This window comes from Xyrauchen texanus, chromosome 18, assembly GCF_025860055.1.
Source record: "Xyrauchen texanus isolate HMW12.3.18 chromosome 18, RBS_HiC_50CHRs, whole genome shotgun sequence".
Taxonomy (NCBI): Eukaryota; Metazoa; Chordata; class Actinopteri; order Cypriniformes; family Catostomidae; genus Xyrauchen; species Xyrauchen texanus.
In genome coordinates this window covers 38656574-38679336 of record NC_068293.1, presented here as the reverse complement: position 1 = coordinate 38679336, position 22763 = coordinate 38656574, and the positions used below count along the sequence as shown (strand labels likewise).

Below are 22763 nucleotides of genomic sequence, written 5' to 3'. Positions count from 1 at the left end.
AGCACTCATTGTATAGCTTATGGTATATACTGTGTTTTACTCTAATTAAAAATTTAAGGGAATGCACAAAATGCTCCTTAAAGTACCAAAATAAAGTTATAAAATTATTTCATGTGTTTGAGTGGTGTTTGTGGGCACTATAGATGCTCACTGTTGCAGCTGTCAGCAGTTGTCATTGCAATAACTCCAAGAGTAGGTTGTTTAATTAAAGCCACTATGTATAGCTCTATTACTGTAGATTACTGTAGTACCGGGCCCTACACTGACCCACAGTATTGAGAAGCATAAACAGAGACTCTCTTTTCCTGAGAGCAGGAATGGTTTTGCAAAACACTTAAACAGGAAGCTAGTTTGGACTGGTTCCAGGTTTGCTCTCTGACATTACAAACTCATGCAGTGAATTAGACCTGTTTCACACCATATACATAAGCAGTCTGTAAGAGTAGCTGTAGTGTAACGGAAATAGCAGTGCTTTTCACACTGACAGCGTTTCTGCTGTGTAACAGAACTGCAGCTCTATGTGGTAAATGACAATTTTATTACGTCTTTTAATCACTATCATCACTATCATACTAATCCTAACCGATAGTGTCATAAATGCAAATAAGACTTGAAAAACAAATGCTGAATCAACCATGTTATTTGTAGTGCTTCTATGACACTTCCGGCTCAAGTGTTGACCCGCGTGATCTTTGGGACTCATATGTTGGTCCTTTGCATTGCAATTGTAACTCTATGCAACATCACATACTAATAAGCTTATAAATGTTGTTGGTTATGTAATGCAAACTTTAAAATGTATGTATCGCCTAAAGGCCTTAGTATACTTCCTACGAAATCGAAGAACGAACGTGTGTGACGTCATTTAGAACAAAATCTGGCCAAAAAGCGTTCGTCATGGTGGTTCGTAACAGATTGCTGTTCTTATCGGCTGCTAAACACCTTCTTACTTTCATTGGTCCACGTCATCAGTAGGCGTGACCTGGAGCTCCACAGTACTATATTTTTGCAAACTGACTTTTACATGCCGAATTCCACGTTTCGTCGCAGTTTCCTGGGGAAATTAACACTAGAGGAGCTACAGCTGTGCATTTTATTCACTTTCACACAAATCATGACTACAATGGCTGATTGTGACTTCATAAACATTTTTTTGTACTATTACTCACACACATTACACGTGCTATGATATTGAACATTTTTACTATAACGCATGATCTGAAAAATAACACATTTTAACACTTGTATTGCAGACTCACCTACGTTCACACACTTAATCCAATGTGATTAGCTTCCGCAGTAGCTCAACTGACTATGGACTCAAAAGCCAGCGGTTTGAGACCAGTCAAGGCACGCAAGCTGACATGTGATACATGTGATACAAGAGTGTCATAAATGTGACATCAGGTGACATTGTTGATTTAGAAAGTGTGCTTCTCATTTCTCATTTTGCTGTTAGGTTTATGTTTACTGTAAGAATGTATGTTTTGTGTCTACCTCTCATTTTATTTTAGATCACTATTAGTTAGGTTTAGGGTAAGTTTTACGTAAGGATGTGGTCATTACTCATTAAAACCATCTAAAATTCACCTTCAAAAACCTTGTCTGATTACACTACCATTTCACTCACTTTTGGCGCCCCCTGCTGGACATTTCACTGGGAAACTGCAGCCAAACGTGTAATAAGGCATGTAATTGTTTTTTGCACGTAATATTCATGAGACAAGGCTTTAAGATAGCATTGTGCAAGGAACAAAGCAAAAACATAACTTTTTGTTAAATAATAATCTGCCGTTTTAATTGTGATTTTGTGAATTAAAGTATTCGTTGTTGCAGTGCATGTATATTTTACCAGGGAACAGCCGCGACACGTACAACGAGTCACTTAAAAAACATTTTGCAAAAATTCAGGTATAGTAACGTGATTCTGTGAGACCAGGTTGTATAAAAAAAGTTATTGGAAGTGAGCGATTTAAAGAACTAGTACAAACTTGATTGTCATACAATCTCATTTAAATGACGGAGGGTGATACATTTGCATTCAGACAGCCCAAACAACAAATAGTTAATTAACTATAAACGTATTAAAGTGTCTGTACTTAGTCAAACATACTTAATGTTTTTGTGCCTGTGACTGAAAATGGACAAAATGTCCATTTGCAAAATTGATGTCATTAACATTGCATAAAAACATAACATGGTCATGTCACCAGTCAGAAGTGTTTAATAAGGGCTGTAAATAGAGTATTAGACTGTATAATGGACTCAAGTTAGATTTGTTTTTGTGACTTGTGTACAGTACTTGATACCAAATCCACTGAAAATTCATTTTTACAATAAAAGCTTTCAATAATTCAACATTGCATGGCTTTAAATGCAACTTCTTCCTATAGGAATGACATTTAGGATCAAGCATATCTAATGCACATCTCAGTATAAGAGAAAACTACAGAAATATAATGTAAAATGTAATTTTTTCTTCTAATGAACATCATTCAGAAAGCCCAACAGCTTAATTTCGTCATCCACGATAATGTTATGCTCTAGTCTTGGATCTCGATGTCTCTGAGGTTTTTGCCAAAGGATTCTCTTCCCCACGCTGCATTGTTCTTTCTCTGAAGAATGTTTAATCCTCCGAAAGGGAAAATTCAGCGCAGCTTCAGCTTGTGATGAGTATCTTGTGTCCATTGTATGCACAGAGCTTAATGGAGCATTGCAACATGTCAAAGCATGCTGGCATTTTTGAGGTTCTCCACCTCAACGGCGCAAGAAAAATATCCCTTCCCCATACATTCCCATTTTCATCGGCAAACACTGCCCGATGCTCGACACCCTTCCCAAACAAGTATAGCAATGTCAAATGAACATTTTGTTTGTGCAAAGGCAACAAGTTTTAGGCAAATATAAAAAGCAACAATTAAAACAACATTCTCAGCCTAAAAAACAAAAGTACACTAGTGCAATTTTTCAGTTTTATGAACCTCCTCTCGTCCTTTGGTTTGGCTGTGGGTGATTTTTTTTTTTGGAGGAAAATTAGTGGCGACTCCGTCTCATGTTGCTCCTGCCTGAGTTTGCTCTGGTCTGTTTGCGCAAAAGCTGGTCCCAACGCTGGCATACATAAAAAAATAAGTCAGGTTAATGGCACACTACCCTCTGCAAAAAGGGCCTCTCTCCATATGTTTATATACTGTATACAGTACTTATTCAAACAGTCTACTGGAGTGGTTCTCAGCTAATGGGTCGCAGGTCTGCTCATTGCTAAATGAAAATAGTAAAAACACTTCCCAAATCTTTTGTTGTTGACCTCAAAGGTCATGCATCCATCAAACTCTATGCAAATAAATTGCAAAGTGTTTTATGTATTGAGTCTCCACTTAATGTTCAATGTAAAATCGGGGTCCTGAAGCAAAACCAATTGAAAACCACTGATCTTACAGTATATATTATTATACAGCAGGACAGGCCATAGGACACAAAAATGTGCTACATGATAGTGCTACAAATACACCGGCCCCCAAAATGCTTACATTTAAAAGCAGGCTATAACAAAATATCAAAAGTGGCATACAAGCACACTCTTTGTACTGTTGATGCCAGTTGTTTTGAATTTTGTCCATCCATCCATCCATCCATCGTCAACCGCTTATCCTGTGTACAGGGTCGCGGGGGGCTGGAGCCTATCCCAGCTAACATTGGGCGAAAGGCGGGGGACACCCTGGACAGGTCGCCAGTCCATCGCAGGGTTTTGAATTTTGTATTTTTTTTTAATGCAATGATATTCACACATTTTAAATGTGGTTTAAGTGTCCAAATACTTTTGGGGTCACTGTAAATGTGGATTCATACCTTCACTTTGCGTCCCAATTTATCCTTCCACATCTGTGCAATCGATCCATCAATGAGCAACAGTCTATGGGAGAGAATTAGGACTTATGAGAACTGCAGTATAATCAACAAACATCACCATTATGAAATTAAATGCATCACCTGGACCGTTCCTCATTCTCATAACCCATGATAATGTATTCCTCATTGGCTGCCAGGGGAGGACATGGACAGCCAGAGTTGTAATAAAGGGTGACAGTGTCTCGAGGGATGTTGACCAGAGAGGACTTCAGAATGTCCTTGACCTCGACAATGGCGCTCAGATCATGATTCCGAGTCTTTATCTCTTTCACCTTTGCCCGGATGACTGTGAGGGGAAACATCGGAAGTGTGTCTAGTTATTTATACTGCAAAACAAGTTATGGATGAAATTTTTGATGCTTTGGAATGATCGTGAAAGTGTTAGAAATATGAAGCAACAAAGCAGAGTCTTTTGAGACAGTGAAGAACTTCACACATTGTAGTTGCACAATAGCATTCAAGGCTTACCGTAATTATAATTGTTCTTTAAGTATGTCTTTTGACCAAGTTTCACAGATTTGCATTTGCATCGATCTGAAACGGTAAAGGTATTTACTTTCAGAAAATTTAGGTAAACCTATATTGTAAAACCACATTTTTGTATCCAAGCATATCATACTGTACAGTACTTTATTTGTCAGGTTATGTAGCAACATATTTGCATATAATATAGGCCTATGTCACAATGTCTATCCACAGAATATTAATGAAATATTAAGTATTTTTGTAAAACATCAATTATAATAATTTTACATAAATAGTACCATTAGCATCTTTGCAGTTGGCATTGTGTGAATCCATTGGGAAGTCTGGATTTCCCTCTGTATGAAAACAGAACTAAAATTAATGTTCAACCTGCTATATGGTTTAGCCTAGATACTGAAATAAACCTTTTAGCCTAGATACTGAAATAAACTGGTTTAAATCAGCAGACACGTCTTCAAAGTAGACCAGGATAAAAGTTAAAACAGATGTAAAACTCAACATTTCAAGAATTATCTTACCAGGGTTACATTTTGAAGGGTCCTGATTGTAAGGATAATCTTTAGAGGAGACATATACAAGGATTATTTACACATAATGTCAATAATAATAATGAGTAACACTATATTATAGTGTCCATATTACACATATTAATTATTGTAAATATTAAAATGAATCACTATAATAATATACTCTATACTTATATAAATTTAGTTTACATGTACTATAGTATTAATAGTAATAATGATGAATAACTCTTTAGTTTCCACATTACACAAATTAACTATTGTAAATATTAAAATTAATCACTATAAAAATAATAATAATATACTTTGTATTTAGAAATCCTGTTTATATCTATGTACTATAGTAGTAATAATAATAATGAATAACACTTAACATTATAGTGTCCACATAACACATATTAAATATTGTAATTATTACAATTAATCACTATAGTAATATACTCTAAAATCCAGTTTATATGTATTATAACAAGAATAAAAATAAGAATGTGTCACATTTCATAATAGTGTCCATGCTACACATATTAAATATTATATACAAATAAAAATGATCCACTATAGTAATAACTCTGTACTCATAGACGTGCATAGAGTACATATACAATGAAATAAATAAATAAATAAAAACCTGGCCCCTCCGCCTTGACAATAGCCTCAGGTGAGATGCACACTCCTCGGTCATACACGGGCAACTCCTCGCAGGCCAGGCTTTCCGGCCACGAATGGTTGTACCGCTTCATGACCGGTTCGCAGCCGCACTTGGCCCGCTCGCACACAGACTTGCACGGCTTGATGGGGTCGTGCTGGAAGTCGATAGTGCAGATAGGCGCATACATGGCGCACAGAAAGAACAGCAGGTCTGGGCTGCACTGGGTGCCCAGGAGCCCCTCGAACTGCTCGATGGCGAGCACGGCGTTAGCCTGCGTGCTGTGGTGGAGGTGGTTGGGCATCTTGGTCATGTTCCACGGCATGGACTGGCACATGGGGATGCGAATGGGCTCGCAGGACGCCGCCGTGCTGCCCCTGGGGATCTCTAAGAGACAGGCGATGGCCAAGATGTAGATAAAGAACTCGTAAGAAAACATCTCCGTTTGGTATAAATGCGCAAATATGAGAGCAGTATGCGATAAACTAACTATTTATCATTCATATGGAGATGTACTCTCGTGCGCAAAACCTCAGTGGTCCCCGCCGGTGCCAAGAAAGTTCCTCAAAACAGTTTCACCATACCGAAGTCTTGCGCCATACACTCGAAGAAAAAGAACTCATCTTTTTTTAATGCTCGATGGAAATGAGGAGGAAAACGAAGGAAGAGGGTGTCTCATGGAAATGGTGAAGCACAAATGGAGTCGTTGGGTTCCTCGTTCCAGAAGCGCGTTGGAAGTGTTCTCTCCTCCGCCTGAAAGAAAGCAGCTTGAGGCGTTGAAGTGAAGGAGGAGGAAGAGTATAAGGAGTTGGAGGTGGGCTGTGGACCCGGGACACGCTGCTTTATGTCCCCAGCCCACCTCCTCCTCATACATCACTCCCGTCTCCTGTTGCGCTCTCAAACACACGCTCCTGTAGGCGCTAGACTGTTGACTAACTTACTGCTGCCATAAATGACTTTAACTAAGACAAAGCTGTGTTTGAATAAGTCAAATAGTATATTAATAGTTTTGTAGACATACAGGGAGTGTTCATTTAAAAACTGACACTCTAATCAGCATGTGTCTGTGTTGATTAGGGTAATACAAAGCGAGGTAACACCAAAAAAAGGGTCACACTTTACATGCTCTTGTTACTTTGCATTTACTTTGTAAGTATGTATTGAGTAATTAAATGCAAAGGCTTAATGTGTATTTATTTTGTGCACAGAAAGCCCTACTCACTCCGAAGGGCAGAGCCCTTGAAGTGGGTTCTCTAAACTGATTAAACCAATATGTGTGTGTTAGTTTGGAACACCCAATATGAAGACATTATATTTTGAATGGGAATGACACCTTGATAACATTACAGCAAAATCCATGCTTACTGTATATCTTTTAAAGGGATAGTTCACCCAAAAATGAAAATTCATGCCATCCCAGATGTGTTTGATTTTCTTCTGTAGGGCCTCACAATGCAAGAGAATGGTGACCAAAACTGTGAAGCTCCAAAAAGCACAGAAAGTCAGTATAAAATAATCCATACAACTCCAGTGGTTAAACCCATGTCTTCACAAGAGATATGATAGGTGTGGGTGAGAAACAGATCAATCTTTAAGTCCCGTTTTACTTACACCAGTCCTCCTATTCTGTTTTATATAGTTTTGCATTCTTTGTGCATTTGGCCACCTACTGGGCTGTTGTGAAAATTGGATTTATTTATTATTTTCCTTTGCTTTATCCTTTCCTTTCTTTCTGTATCCTTCCCTAGGGATTATCATATTGCTTCTGAAGACATGGATTTAACAACTTCAGTTGTATGGATTACTTGTATGCTGCCTTTGTGCTTTTTGGAGCTTCAAAGTTCACTTGCATTGCATGGATCTACAGAGCAGAGATATTCTTCTAAATATCTTCATTTGTGTTCTGCAGAAGAAAGCAAGTCAAACACATATGAGATGACATGAGGGTGAGTAAATGATGAGAGAATTTGCATTTTTGGGTGAACTATCCCTTTAAGATTGTTAAGCTTTAAGATAAAACTTTAAGTTGAAATCTGCCTCTTTGTTTTTAATTCACTTGTGTAACATCTCTTCACATGACACCTAGTATAGACAAACATGAAAATATATACATACAGTATGTAAGGAATATTTCCCTTTGGGTTTAAATCCCACGTGATATTTCAAAGAATTGCTTCAGTTTTCCATATGAATATTGAAATTCCTTGACATAGCCTTGTGGAGGGCCCTTTGTGAAGAGATTTAAAAATGCCATTTGGAAGTCAACCATTGTTATTAAGTTGGCATGACAAAGACAACATGGTTGTCAGACATGGTTTAGGTTTATTCAAAATTAACCAAGACCAAAATGTCAAAATCGAACTCCTCCTCCAAGTTACATCCACCAAACTTGGCACTGACCATCAGAATGTTTTAACTTTTCTTACTGATCAAAATGATGGTTTTCGGACGGGCGATCAAAAATCCTATTGACTCACATGAAAAGAATGTTCAAATGGACCAAGACTATTCAAACTCCAAGTAAACAAAATCTTTAATCTGCTTTAACTATCTGTCTCTTTCTTTGCCATCTATCTGTAACCTTCCAACTTATATTTTTTGAGTAGTGTTATACTTAAAAAAACAAAAAACAAAGGATTTGTCAAGCCAACATCAAAGTTAGTCTTGAAAACTTTACCAATCTATTTGCAAATTATTTTTGTAATTCATTATTTAAGCAATAGGGTCCAGAATATAACAGGTGTTTGGCATCACAACTTTTACTTTATTGCATTTTTCAGAACGGTCAATCATGGCATTCTGAGGTCAAATATTTTTGAATAATGTCCGCTAAACTGTATAATTGATCGGCAACCAATTTCCTATATATTCATAGTCTCTTCTCATACTAATAAATCAATTTCCCACTTAATATATACATCAAATTAATTTAAATCAATATTTAATTTCCTGTTTATTTTTTGGCAAGTACAGCCATGTAATACCTCACGTTGGAGCTTATTATGCGATAATGAATACTGATCCCAACTAAAATGTGAAAACAAGAAGGGAGAGCAAACAGAAGGTAAAAACAAGTTGAAAATAATTTAGCTTTTGCTCCATAAAAATAGCATCTGCACAACTGTGCTTTGGCAGTGTTTAGAAGTTTTAGATCTTCAACTTCAGATCAAAGTGTTTGAGTAGTGCTCATGTCAGCTTAGACAGAATAGTAAAAATGCTGCTTTTAGAACTCATCTTTCATGTCTCTTCATAATGCAAAAATCACTGATGCAATCTGTAACAGGGATCCCACTCTTTCCGAGCAACAATTTCCATTAACTTTCCAGTCCTTTGTTATTGCATGAAGGAAAAAAATATAAAAAAATTCAGATGATTCGATAATGAATCGTTTAGACCAACTTGTGAATCGGTTCAACTGATTCATTGAAAAGAACAAGTTGCTCACAAATTAGGCATCACTATAGCTTGCAAAGAAGTTTTACTCTACATAAGAGCAATATCTTGCCGATAAAATATTTTAGTTAAGAGAAACACTAGAAAAATAAGGATATTTTTAAAGAAAAAAGCCCCTCACCATTGTACAGTGATCACACTCATGCCCTCAAGGGAGCAGCTCTGAAAATGGAGCACAAGTGGAAGAAGTTGTATTCTAGAATACAAGACTAGAGGTATTTCGTGGTGCATGGAAGGATAGTATCTATAGCTACAGACAGGCACTATAAAAGCTGCCAGGCCAGCATATTTGAGCAAACTCATAAAAAAATAACCACAACAATCCTAGGTGTTTATTCAGTACTGTGGCTAAATTGATTAGGAATAAAGCCTCAACTGAACCAGATATTCCGTCGCAGCACAATAATAATGACTTCATGAATTTCTTTACTGATAAAATGTAAATAATCAAAAATAAAATTGGAATTATGCAATCATGTCACAGTACCACAGAAAACAGTGTCTCATAATTTTCCTCATGAGCAACTTCAATCCTTCTCTTCATAGGTCATGAAGAGCTAACAAAACTTATCGAAATATCAAAAGCCACAACATGTATGCTAGATCCAATACCATCTAAGCTCTTAAAAGAGATATTCCTTGTAATCTCAGAAACTCTTATTAATATTATTAACTCCTCGCATGTCCCAAAAAACTTTAAAATGGCAGTTATCAAACCGCATATTAAGAAGCCACATCTTGATCCTGAGTTATCAAATGACTTATCAGAGTTACAAATGACTTTTAGGCTGCATCTCTCTTGTAGTGCTTTTAGATTTTAGTGCTGCCTTCAACATGACAGATTATGGCATTCTCTTGAATAGGATAGAGAATTTAATTTGGCATTTGTGGACTTGCATTAGGATGGTCCTATTTAGCTACCACTTTGTCTGTGAAGTAAACGAGTGTGATGCGGTAGAGGGGAGCACCGGGCCGTGAGGGTGCATGGCCGGTGCTAAATCAGCTGATCAGCGGGAGAGCGAGATATAGGGGAGCTGGAGATGCCAGTTTGAGAGAGAGAGAGAGAGAGACACATACGGCCATGTGTTTGTTTATGTAGACTGGTCAGCCGGTTCCTGCCACCTCCTTGCTCGTACTTCAACTGAAACAATGATGAATTGTCAAATCAAATTAAAGTAAAGTATGGAGTGTCACAGGGATCAGTTTTAGGGCCTCTGCTTTTCTCCTTATATATGCTTACCCTGGGAGATGTTATCAGGAATCATGGAATAAGTTTCCACTGTAATGCTGACGATACACAACTTTATTCTTCGAAACCCGACGAATTTTCACGATTCTCTAAATTAGCAGAGTGCATCAATGAAATCAAAGACTGGATGGCCATACATTTCCTTCTACTCAATTCCAACAAAACAGAGGTGCTAATTATTGGACCAAAAACCACTAAAAATATAATTTGACTATCGATGGATGTACTGTTACATCATCTTCTTGAGCAAAGGACTTGGGTGTTATAATTGAAACCAATCTGTCCTTTGAAAATCAAACTTCCAATGTTTGTTTAACAGCATTCTTAAGCCTCAGAAATATTGCTAAGTTTTGACACATGCTCTTTGTTGCTGATGCAAAAAACGAATTAATGCATTCCTGACATCAAGACTAGATTATTGTAATGCATTACTTGGAGGATGTCCAGCAAGTTCAATAAATAAACTTCAAATGGTTTAAAATACAGCAGCCAGAGTGCTGCCTAGAACCAAGAAATATGATCATATTAGCCCCATTTTATCAGTTTTATATTGGCTACCTGTTCAATTCTGTATAAATTCTAAAATTCTGTTAACTACATACAAAGCCTTGAATGGTCTAGCTCCACAGTACTTAAGTGACCTTCTACCACACTATATGCCATCACAGAATTCTGGCCTGTTAATAGTTCCTAGAATATCAAAATCCACAAAAGGAGGTCGATCATTTCCTTATTTTGCCTCCTAAACTATGGAATAGTCTTCCTAACACAGTTCGGGACACAGACACACTCACTCAGTTTAAGTCTAGACTAAAGACTCATCTATTTAGCCAGGTATATACCCAATTTATCCTTCAACTCACAATTAGGCTGCTTTAGTTAGGTCTGCCGGGACCAGAAACGTTTATCATGCTCTATAACTCTGCAAAAAATGTAATGACATCAAGCCAAAATTCTTCTTTTTTTTTTTTGTTAACAGGTCTCAACCTCAGGAATCATAGCCTGAGGTTACCAGAGCCGGCCAGATCCACCTCAGTTCCTGCTTTGTGTTGGACTCCACTGCTATGCATCTCTGAGTGATGATGACTAAATGCAGCCGGTGCCAACCAGACATCACTTCAGTCCATTACAATTGACTTCAGGGAATTAACTGATGCCAACTCCCGCCATAAGACATGGAAAACATCACATGCCAGTGCCTGAACCTTGAACTTATGATAGACCTCACAGGAATGCACTGCTCGTTGAACGGTGATGCACTTCACCGATCTCTGTCTGCATAACCTTGGTCTAATGATGGACTACACTCTTAAAATGGAATACATCGACTTTCAATTGGCCAACAAACAAAGGACAATGCATCTATGTGAACTTCTGCAGTTAATCCAGGCAGAACTTCAAAGACATTAGACATTAATCTTATAGTTCATATCAAATATTTGTATGATGACTTTATAGATATTACTTTCATATTCTGTTAATGCATAATTTTCTGTAAAGCTGCTTTGAAACTATGTGTGTTGTGAAAAGTGCTTTACAAATCAATATGACTTGACATTCACTTTTTTCCATGAAAACCTCAATTTCCTGGTATTTCCAGGTTTTCAATGGCCACGGGAACCCTGTTGTTATGTAAAAAAGGGACTGTAATAATTATCTAAGCATTTATTATTTTTACAACACTGAACAGCATAAACTGGACCAGTCAAACTGCATATGACCTGATGTTTATTAATGTTATGGAAGATACACTGTCATTAAAAATAAAATAAAAATCAAAACATATGAAACAAGTTACAGAAGGGGTCAAACGATTGAAAAACATTCAATAAATATTTAAGAATGTTTATTATAGCTCACAGACAGGTACAATGGAGTGTCAATGCCACAAGGCATCATGAAAGTTAGTTAAAAAATTATACTATGCTTTGTACAAACAACACTGGGTTGCTTTTTGAACACGCAGTTATGCACAATTCTGCCGTTTCAATCCACATGAGATGCCGTTGTATCCATTAATTTAGCAAATATGTCAAAGTAACACAAAAGTGTAATGAAAACAAATGCAAATTCACAGGGAAGGGGAGAAAGAAAAAGAGCACGCAGTAACCCACATGGATTAGATCTAGAACAACATCAAAAGAAGAATCACTGTTTCTTAGAAGCATCTGACATCTTAACGAGCATTTAGAATGATGTAGAGTTTTTATAATTCACCCTAGCCCTCCCCCAAATCCCAACACACACACAGTTCACTATTTTATGTGTTTATTCCCATTTTTAACCATTGCAAATTAGAACACAACTAAAAGAATAGGTCAAAAATGATATTTAGTGTCACTAGTCCCTGGGATAAAACTTGATTATTGTAAGTGGTCAATAAACAAATTGTTTTTCTTCCTTTTTTCCCCCTTAGTGTCATAAAAGTTTTGATCCCTTTAAAAGTCTCATACTGGTAAGACTATAATGTTGGAGAATCCTACAGAGTAGTATGGAATGAGAGCTCAAGTCTCCACCCACTGTAGTGCGCAGAGGAAATCTTATGTAGAAGTGGAGACAGACTGCTTGTACACAGCATGGTAGGCATTCCGGAGCAGGACGTACGGGAAGCAGGATTCCAAGAGATCCATGGTGAGGAATGGTGATTCTTGAACGATCTAGTATTTAAATACACACATAGACAAAACAATTTCGAAACATTTAGAAAAAGTCTGATAAACACTATTCTCACTTTCTATTATGCCTCAATTCAACACATTTTTCAGATTAGGCTTCAAAGAGCAAACAATTCCCCAGACCAATCTACCACACACTTCAAAGGCTGTTTACACTAAATGCCTTTATGTGTCCATCTGTGCTGTTTTTCCAAAAGTTTTTCTATATAAACATGCATTAGCTGGAAGTCTTTGATTGTTGCATCACTGTTTTCTCTCAGCATCTCGTGCAGGTGGACCATATCAAGTTAAAAATGACTTCAACTTTTAAAAATGCATCTCAAGACACCCTCATTCTGTTCTATTGGTTGCGCTGCTTCTAGCTTTTTTAGCACAAGAACACGTTCAGTCTGAACCGCTTACAGTTCAAAAGAGCTGCAATGTAGTTCCTTTTTCACTTTAACTCTTGACAGCATTCTCCTTGGTGATCATGATTTCAAGCTTGATTACAATGCCTATAGCGCCATCTAGTGCAAGCCTCAAGCACTAGGAAGTGTAATCGACATTGAAATCATGATCATGTCAAGAAACTGCAATGGCAAGATGTACAGTGAAATATTAGTTTGGTTTGTTCTCACCCAAAACTGATTGGATCGCTTCAGATGACATTGATTAAACCACTGGAGTTGTATGAATTACTTTTATGATGCCTTTGTGATATATGGACCTATAGATTTCTGGCCACCATTCAGTGGCATTGTATGGACCTACAGAGCTGAAATATTCTTCTTAAAATCTTCATTTGTGTTCTGCAGAAGATTGAAAGTCATACACATCTGTGATGGCTTGAGGGTGAGTAAATGATACGAAAATTTCAATTTTTGGGTGAACTTACCCTTTTTTACCATTTCTAGTTATTTGTGGTTACTGGAAAAGGATGTTTGAAAAACAATTTTGATTCAAACTGATTCACTAATGAATCATTCAGAACACGTTTGACCGATTGAAAAGAAAAAAAAGAAACATGACTCAAAAGAAGAATCTGCTCACAAATCGATCATTACTATGATTTGGAAGTAAACAATTTAACTCTACACAAGCTCAAAAGATATTACAAATATATTAGACTATAGCAGAACATAAGAACAATATACATTGACTAGATACATTTCCATTACTTTTAAGGTTTTATTAATTTCCATGACTTTTCCAGGCTTGGAAAACACAATTTAAAAACTCAATTTCTGACTATAATTCTACTGCTAATTTATGTCCTAAAGATAGATATGAAAAATATGAAACACTTTGTTTAGTCTTGTAACAGCAGTGTGGATTCACTCACCATGTCCAGAAGCAGGTAAACAGACTCTCTGTTCCGTGTAGTGGTTTTATCTGTCTCCTGTCCAATCTTCAGTAGACTGGAGGAGGCAAGCTGAGGAAGAGAGAATTACAGGATTTTAATAAGCAGCAAAGTCACAGTGTAGAACTTTCATTGCAGAGTTCAATAAATACAGTGTTTCTTATTGATATGTTGCTGTAAATTGTACAGCGTATAGTAAAAGCAAATATTCAAGTGCATCCTTTAAATACGATAAATAAAAAACCTTTAAAGAGATATTTCACCCCAAACTGAAAATTCTGTCATTTCAGTGAATTATAATATACATTTTGATCCGTTTCTCTCACCCAAAGCTATTGTACTACTGCAGAAGATTTGAAATATAGTGTACGAGAAGTATGGACCACTTTCATCATACTTTTATGGTACTTTGTGTTCTTGAGCTTGAGAGCTCCAGTCCCCATTAGGGTTTGGAGTCACGACAGAATGACACATTTTGGGTGATTTATCCTTTTAATCCATGAATTGGGATGATTACGACAAGCATTCTAACTTACTGCAAGGAACTCTTTCAGACGATCCTCTATGCTGCCCTTGTGGATAGTGAAGAGCGCTGCAGCAATCTGGTTTACCGCTTTGGCCAGACAGTGAATGTTGTTGCAGTGACCTTAAAAGATTTATAGAGAGTTAACAAACACATGATAATGTCAAACGCATTAAATGTGGTTTCGTCGTTCCAGCAGCCTGCAGTTCAAATATCATTTCATTCGCAGTGGTTCAGTGGGAGTCTGAAATGTAAAAATGTATACCTTCTATTGCGGGACTATACTGTGACATCACATTGCTGGCCAGGGTCGGCATGGAAACGGCCACAAAGACCATCAACAAGCAGGCGATCTTGTACTCTTCCTCTGGGCTGATATTCTCTGTTACAAACACAGAAAATTAGGAGCATGATTTTTGATTTTGGTACCACGGTAAACACTCACATGTAGCCATTGTGCAAGGCAAGAAAATCGCAAGGATTGCATTTCTCTCTCCCTGGACAGTTACCGAAAATCTGCAAAAAAGGCCAAGAAAAACAAAACTAATGTCCACAAATGAAGCCTTGTGTTATTAACGCAACAGCATTTGGGAGTGATTGAATTAAGGCTAGTTTGAGTTGACTCGCTATTTAGAAGAGGTTTGGATTGAACCATCAGAGGAATAAAACAAAAACATCAGTGCTGGCCAAGAGGCCCTGGAGGGTCTGAGAGCTGCTCTGAGAAAGTGAAAGTTGTTCACCGGACAGCATCGCTCAATTCAAGAGAAATATGAGGTATGAGGCAGGAGATATATTTAAGGCTCTTTCTCAGGAATCGTATTTTTCGAATTGAATCTAATTTCCTGATGAATGTTAGACAAGAAACACTGGACAAATGGATATGGAAAGAGCAGTGTTGGGGAAGCTGCTCTGAAACAGTAGTTTCCCATTAGTCAAGCTAACATTTTAGAAACATTATCTAGACTACACACAAAAATGCATCCTCTGTGAATGCTCCCTAAAGACTAAATTATACTTCAGTTGCCCACGTGCTGCTAAGTCTCACGCTCAGTGAGCACAAAGTAAATTTCATCATGTGCACAGTCCGTGCGTAGCCTAATATTTCGAAACAAGCGGAAAGTCCATGTTTGCACCTCACGTTGACTTTCATTAAGAGTATCAAACAGTAGTCGTAGTGTGACTCACTGGAGTGAGGCACCAGTATCTCCCCTGCACTGTGTTGGGCTTCTGTCTTACTAGACACTTTGTATGCAGTATTATTTACATACGCAGAGGCAGCACTAAACACAAAACAAGACGTTCGCTGCAAGCGCTTTTCATGGCGAGTTCAAAACGAATAATGCGACTTCATGATTGCTGTAGCAATGTGAATAGCCACGATTATTAATGAGAGGTTAAGAGATTTAATGCCTATTGCAATGAATACACAAACTACGTCGACAACATATTTGAATTATTCAACCTCCCACTTAGACTTTGGAAATAGTTTAATGTTCCTTGAATTGGTGCAATTCTAAGAAGCAACTAAACACATTTTGACACGTTTTAACAAGAAAAGTAGTACATTTGGTGTCAAATTACTTTCGACATCTGTGATTAATCACAATTAACTATGAAAAATCATGCGATTGTGATTAAATATTTTAACTGACGACTTTCCGATGCATTGCGATATCAATTCTTAAATCCTAAGATCTATCTTTTACTAAATGCACAACTATCTACACTACCAATAAATCACTCGCATGAGAGATCAAATTTCGCGCTATGCAACAAAAATGTCTGCGATTAGCCACTGGCTAATAAATGTTGAGATGTCACTCACTAGTCATTGAGTAGTAGTATATTGGAGAACAAGTTCAGCATCCTTTCATTGCGTGTGGAGAGTTAAAAGTCTTATTTGATGCATTCTGTGTAATGAGAGTCCAAAGATGAGAACCTCACAATCCATTTGTCATTGAATCATGTATATTTTAATATCTTTTCTGTTCTTTATATTTAATTGTTGATTAAAAACAATGAAACAAACATTCAATTTGAAATCACGAATAGCACGGATGAGGAAAAGAAGCATTTCAAATCCTCTCTCATTAATATGTGTTCATTTACAGACTCTTAACAGACCTGCCGGTTTTCTTAAAGAGACAGTACACATTATTAGCGCGTGTTGTAAATACTTGTAAACAGTATAAATTATGCATTAAACAATAAACATGCAACAGTATAATATATTTATTAATGGAATACATGGATCTACACATTTTTAAAAGCTAAAATATGACAAAAATGATAATATTTCCATAATGTACAAAGATAGAAGGTCCCCTGAATAATGAACAGCATTAGGTGGGAGAGAATGTATGTATGCAAAATGGATATTATAACTGAAATTTTCCCATATTAAACAATATAGAGTTGAAAGCGAGAACTTGAATAGTAATCGAACCGGGAAATCTGTATCAATACCCAGCCCTACTAGAAACACTTACATTTATATCACTGAGCTGCACAATGCAGTGCAGGGACTCAATAAATGTATTTTTGAACCAGTTTATTTAAACGAACCACACTAAAGAACTGATTCACCAAAATGAGTTAAAAAGTTCAGAAGAGATTAAAGCCTCAGTTTGCTCAGCAATAAAGCTGTGCGCACAAAACAATGTGAATAAAAACCAGCGATACAGCATTTTGTCACACTACACTGCTACTCGTAGGAAAAAGTAGCTGTTTTGAAAATTGTTTGGTAGCAAAACATTATTTGTAGAATCACTACTTTTAGTTACCTAACACTGGAAATCAGTGCGCATAAGACACTAAAATGCAGATCTGAGATGTGTCTTTTTTTTTTTGCAGATTTATTTTAAATATTTTTATTTTATAACTCTAGAGATTGTATTAATGCCTAACCACGTGGGACTTTGAATTGTAAAATCATCCCACACTATAAGACAGGTGTGTGTGTGTGTGTGTGTGTGTGTGATTGAGTGAGCATCCGAATACTAGATTAGATTTGATACAAACCATGTGATGCAATTTAACTTTTCAAACCACAACCTCAAATTGTTTTATTTAAACTAGCTTGCATCAAAGAGATTTTCTGATCAATAATTTGGCATAAGATGGTCTTTCCTGTCTTTGGATATTTAAAAGTGTAAAATCTGAGAAGCAAAGAACATTTTGGGAAAAGAATTGCTGTTCTACAGTTCTTCGGAGTTTGTAAACACCAACGTCACACTTTAGCGAACGCCTATTTGGTGGCAAACACACATGAAAGCAGCATTCCCAATTTGGTTGCTCCATTCTAGAGCAAAAACTCCTGTTGCATATCTACATGTTCTTCAGATTCCAACTCAAATTTTCCACAGAACATCCAGTTAGCACATTTTATTTTCCACTGATTGGGCAAGAATGAGTACTGGTATATTATTTTGATGCCAACAGGGATTTAACTGTTGCTCATCAGGGTTGAAATGGTGGATTTTGACACGTACTGTAATTTGAAATGCAAGATGTTAAGAACTGAATCGCTGATATTGCTGCTGCTTTGATATCAAGGATAAATATGGGAATTTATTTCAGAAAATATTTTAAAGGAATTGAGTTTTCTATTTGTGGACACACTGTCAAACAATTCAAATGCAATTGTAAATCATCAATTTGCAGCAAAGCTCAAATAGTAATGACACACCAACATAATGCAATAAGACTAGATCTATAACAGTGTCAAATTTGAATTTAATTGTAAATACATTTTTAATTGTCATTAGAATTTTACCAAACATTTAGCTTTCGTGATGATAAAATGCAAATGCACAGAGACGATTTGCATCCACAAATTGCAAACCTAATTTCTAATATAATTTGTAATTCCTTTTGAATATTTTTTGGAAATAAAAAGCATTTTCTGGCATAAAGTCACATTTAAACAGCAGCTCTCACGATGACTAGGGTGAATAGAAAAGCCTTTTGCCTCCAAATTGAGTCACGTTTTGCCCATGTAATTCCATCAGTAGAAATCTATATTTTATAGATCTATATAAGTGTTCACTCTGTTCTATTGAAAATAATCCAATTCAGACCGCTTTCAGTTTAGACAAAAGTGAACTGAGAGAAAAAAAACCTTTACTTTGCATTCACATCGTTCCTGAAATTGAAAGTGGACTCAAATCTCTTTTTGGTCCACTTCATTTGTGTTAGCGTCCAGTTGTTACTCCCTCCACACAGTCCTAGTGAGAATTACTGTATATAATCTGAAATAACTTACCAGACTTCTGCGAAGACAGAGCCACGACCAGAGCAGGGTCGATCTCACAGGGCAGGCCTGCAGCAGAAGACAGCTCGTACACGTTCATGGCAACCTGAGAAATATGTGAGAAAAGTTTGTTTGTTTCAGGTCCAGTGACATGGCATTACTATTACCAGCATGTCTGAAGGAAACCTACCTTCATGTCAGTTTCACGAGGGATGTGGTCTTTGAAGTCTTCCACAGAGCTCACCAGGAAGGGAATGTGGCATGACAATACCTGAAGAGAAGGGCACATCTGTGGTTAGAGCTCATTTGGGCTACAGCGCTTTCAATCTTAATAGTAGTAATAATGATAATAATAGTAATCGATCTGTCATCCTCACAACATTTTTTTCAATCTTCAGTGAAACATAAAAGTAGATGTTAGACAGTAAGTCTGAGCTGCTCCATAGACTGAAATTGGTTGGGGATTTATACCGTCAAGCTCAAAAAACAATAAAAAGGCACCATAAAGGATTTAAAAAATGGACCATATGACTTGTATACTATATTCCAAATCATCTTAAGCCATGCGATAGCTTTCTGTGACTAAAAGACTTAAATTTAAGTCATTATTCACTGATAATTTTAAGCTCTTAAATCTGAATTCGCACTTGTGCATATTCAAACCTGTCACATTGTGATTGTTCATGTGACAGACGAGAAACAATGTCGTTCAGCATCACTGACGTCAAACCTGGTGTGACACATCCTCATGCGCAATTTGAATTTAAGCGAATTCGATTTGATTGCTGCAGCAGGAAGGAAGATTATCAGTGAATCAATACTTAAATAGTCTGTTTCTCACACAAAGCTATCATATGGCTTTAGAAGACTTGGAATGAGTAAATTTGAATGCTTCTCCTTTTTGGAGTTTGGCAGTATAAATCGCCATCTACTTTCCTTGTATGGAAAAAGAGTGGCTCGGACATTCTGTCTAACATCTCCCTTTGTGTTTCATGGATGAACAAAATGTAAATTTTTGGGTGAACTCTTCATTTTCTATGTCAGCATTGAGATGAATAGCCCCCTTCTAATACGCCAACATGCTGTCCATGCACAGAAGGTGAGTATGGGGTGAGTTATGGGAGAAGTAAGACATCTGGGTAACAAACGTACATCTCGAAGAGCTTCCTGAGCCAGAGAGCGAAACGACAAAATCACACCGATGATGGTCATCCGCTTTAGGACACTGTCAACCGCTACAGAAATAGAAGACAAGTCATATTAATAACCTCCCAAAATATCCCTGTTTCTTCCTTCAGAACCACTAAAAATAGATCTGCAGGTGGAGTGCATACAGGCCACATTCTTGGGATGAGATTTTAAATTCCTGTTCACATTGTAGCACAGCAATACGGTTGTATGAGGGCAAGCCATTACAAATACCACAAATAGCTCTGTGCAGAGGGTCCAGTCTGCCATTAGGGAGGGGAAGGGGGTTGAGTGTTATTACAGCTCATACCATGAGATTACAAACAGCTATTGTCTAATACTGATCTCGAACTGTGGTACGCATACCACTGAAGTTGCACCAAGGAGGTACTTGGCATTTAAAATATCAATCCAAAAATATAAAAATGATTACTTTTATTTAAAATGTTATTTATTTATTTACTCATTTCTGACCCGTTTACATTTTTAATATTACTTTGTGCATCTAAGACTTCACACGTCAGACATTTGTGATTATACAGCATACAAATAATAATAAAAAACATATTTTTTTTCATCCTGATTCACTAATGAATCATTCAGTCCAATTTGTGAAACTTTCTGACCTGTTCAATGACTTAAAAGAATGATTCCTTCACAAATCATTATGGCTTTCGAGCAAGTTTTACTCTACACAAGAACATCATCAAGCTGAGAAGATATTTTTAGGCAGATGAAAATTAGAAAAATATATATTAACTAAAGAAATGTCCATGACTTCCAAAACTGTATCAATTCAAAGGACATTTTTTATGAGCATAGGATACCTGGCTTTAAGTCAAATAATAGATTGGTACCCACATGTAAGTCGCTTAAAGAGCGCTGCCATATGATCCGGCTTGTCAAAGCTGGTTCTCATCTGGGTCAGAACATCCACGTTGTCCACCACAAGTTTCTGTAAAGATGACAAGAGATGGTAGGATGTGAATATGGTTAAAATGTCAGAGCGTTATGTGGTCATGATTTTGAATGATTGGATATACAGAAAAGGTCAGTTAGTGATTATATTACACTAGTCTCACACCATCAAGAATAAAGTTGATTGGAATTGTTCACCCAAGAATTAAAATTCTCTTATGTACTCATCCTAAAGCCATCCGATGTGTATGACTTTCTTTCTTATGCAGAACACAAATGAAGATTTTTAGAAGAACATCTCAGCTCTGCAGGTCCACCACAAAAAGCATATAAAGGCAGCATAAAAGTAATCCATATGACTCAAGTGGCAAAATCCATGTCTTTAGAAGCATACAAAGCCTTACCATCTCCGCATCTTGGAATATAAAACCACCTCTAGGTGTTTCTCATACCATCATGTAAACCACTGATCAGTAGAATTAAGTCAGAGGTTAAGGCTGTGCAAGTATGGAGGGAAGACATTATCCCAGCATTGCAAGATTGTTTTGAAAACACTGAATGGGACATCTTTGCACAGGGCGCTAATCTAGAAGAACACACCTCATCAGTCCAGTCATATATAAAACATTTCACTGACAACATGACTACAATCTGGTGCCACAAGCCGACACAGACCGGGCACTCAAGGAACTGTATGGGAGTATAAGCAAGCAGGAAACCGCGCACCCTGTGGCCACGTTTACTGTGACCGGGGACTTAAAAAAAAAAGCCAACGTCAACTCAATAAAATCGAAATACTACCAACACATCCGTTTCAACACGAGTGGGACCGGGTTTTGGACCATTGCTACTACAAATCTCTGCCCCGCCCACCATTTGGCAAGTCGGACCACTTTTCCATTCTGCTTCTGCCCGATGACAGGCAGAAACTGAAACAGGAAGCACCCGCCCTCAGATTGATCCAGTGCTGGTCGGACCAATCTGATAGCGTAACTTGCTTCATCCGGAAGTGCATAGAGGATGTTGTACCGACCAAAACAATACAGAACTACCCTAATCATCTACCATGGATTAATAGCGATGTACCTCCGCTTTTAATTCTGGGAATGTGGAGGAGCATAAACAAGCCAGTAATGCCCTCCGCAAACCATTCACAGCAGCCAAACGCCAGTTTGGCACCACAGAATGAGCAAGCAGTAATTCTACACCAGCATCAAGTAAGGTCCACCCTGCGCAAAATTGACATAAAAAATGCAGCTGGACCATATGGACTGCAAAGAAGGGTTTTTAAGGAGTGTGAAGGACAGTGGTGGATGTGTTTACCAACATATTCAACAACTCCCTTCGACAGGCTACTGTCCCTACATTTTTTTAATGATCTACCATCATCCCAGTGCCAAATAAATCATCAGTAAAATGTCTGAGTGACTACAGGCCGATTGCCTGATACATGATCATGAAGTGCTTCAAAAGGCTGATATTGGCACACATTAAGGCAGACACACCCCTCGATCTTGACCATCATCAGTTTGACTACCGAGCCAATAGATCAACACAGGAAGCAGTTTCAATTGCACTGTAATGCCATGACACACCTGGAGCAC

The 22763-nt window shown here is 37.3% G+C and overlaps 2 protein-coding genes across 5 annotated transcripts in view; both read right to left on the bottom strand.

The window, feature by feature from the left end:
- Nucleotides 1-1766: 1766 nt before the first annotated feature.
- frzb (frizzled related protein) lies at nt 1767-6440 on the bottom strand. The gene is made up of 7 exons (XM_052148626.1): nt 5545-6440; nt 4911-4949; nt 4671-4727; nt 4375-4440; nt 3988-4192; nt 3847-3910; nt 1767-3108 (listed from the first exon to the last, which is right to left on the bottom strand). Exons 1-7 carry the CDS (start codon nt 5999-6001, stop codon nt 3034-3036), a joined length of 963 nt encoding a protein of 320 aa, XP_052004586.1. The 5' UTR covers nt 6002-6440; the 3' UTR covers nt 1767-3033.
- Nucleotides 6441-11981: 5541 nt separating this feature from the next.
- Nucleotides 11982-22763, bottom strand: part of LOC127658901 (nck-associated protein 1-like) — a 62004-nt gene continuing 51222 nt past the window's right edge. For all 4 annotated transcript variants that reach the window (XM_052148457.1, XM_052148458.1, XM_052148459.1 and 1 more), the window contains 8 exons: nt 21103-21196; nt 20206-20288; nt 19244-19324; nt 19066-19159; nt 15067-15183; nt 14815-14924; nt 14261-14350; nt 11982-12921 (listed from right to left, as the gene is read on the bottom strand). In XM_052148457.1, coding sequence (XP_052004417.1) covers nt 12805-12921; nt 14261-14350; nt 14815-14924; nt 15067-15183; nt 19066-19159; nt 19244-19324; nt 20206-20288; nt 21103-21196 — 786 coding nt within the window. In that variant the 3' untranslated portion in view covers nt 11982-12804. The remainder of the gene's footprint in view (nt 12922-14260; nt 14351-14814; nt 14925-15066; nt 15184-19065; nt 19160-19243; nt 19325-20205; nt 20289-21102; nt 21197-22763) is intronic.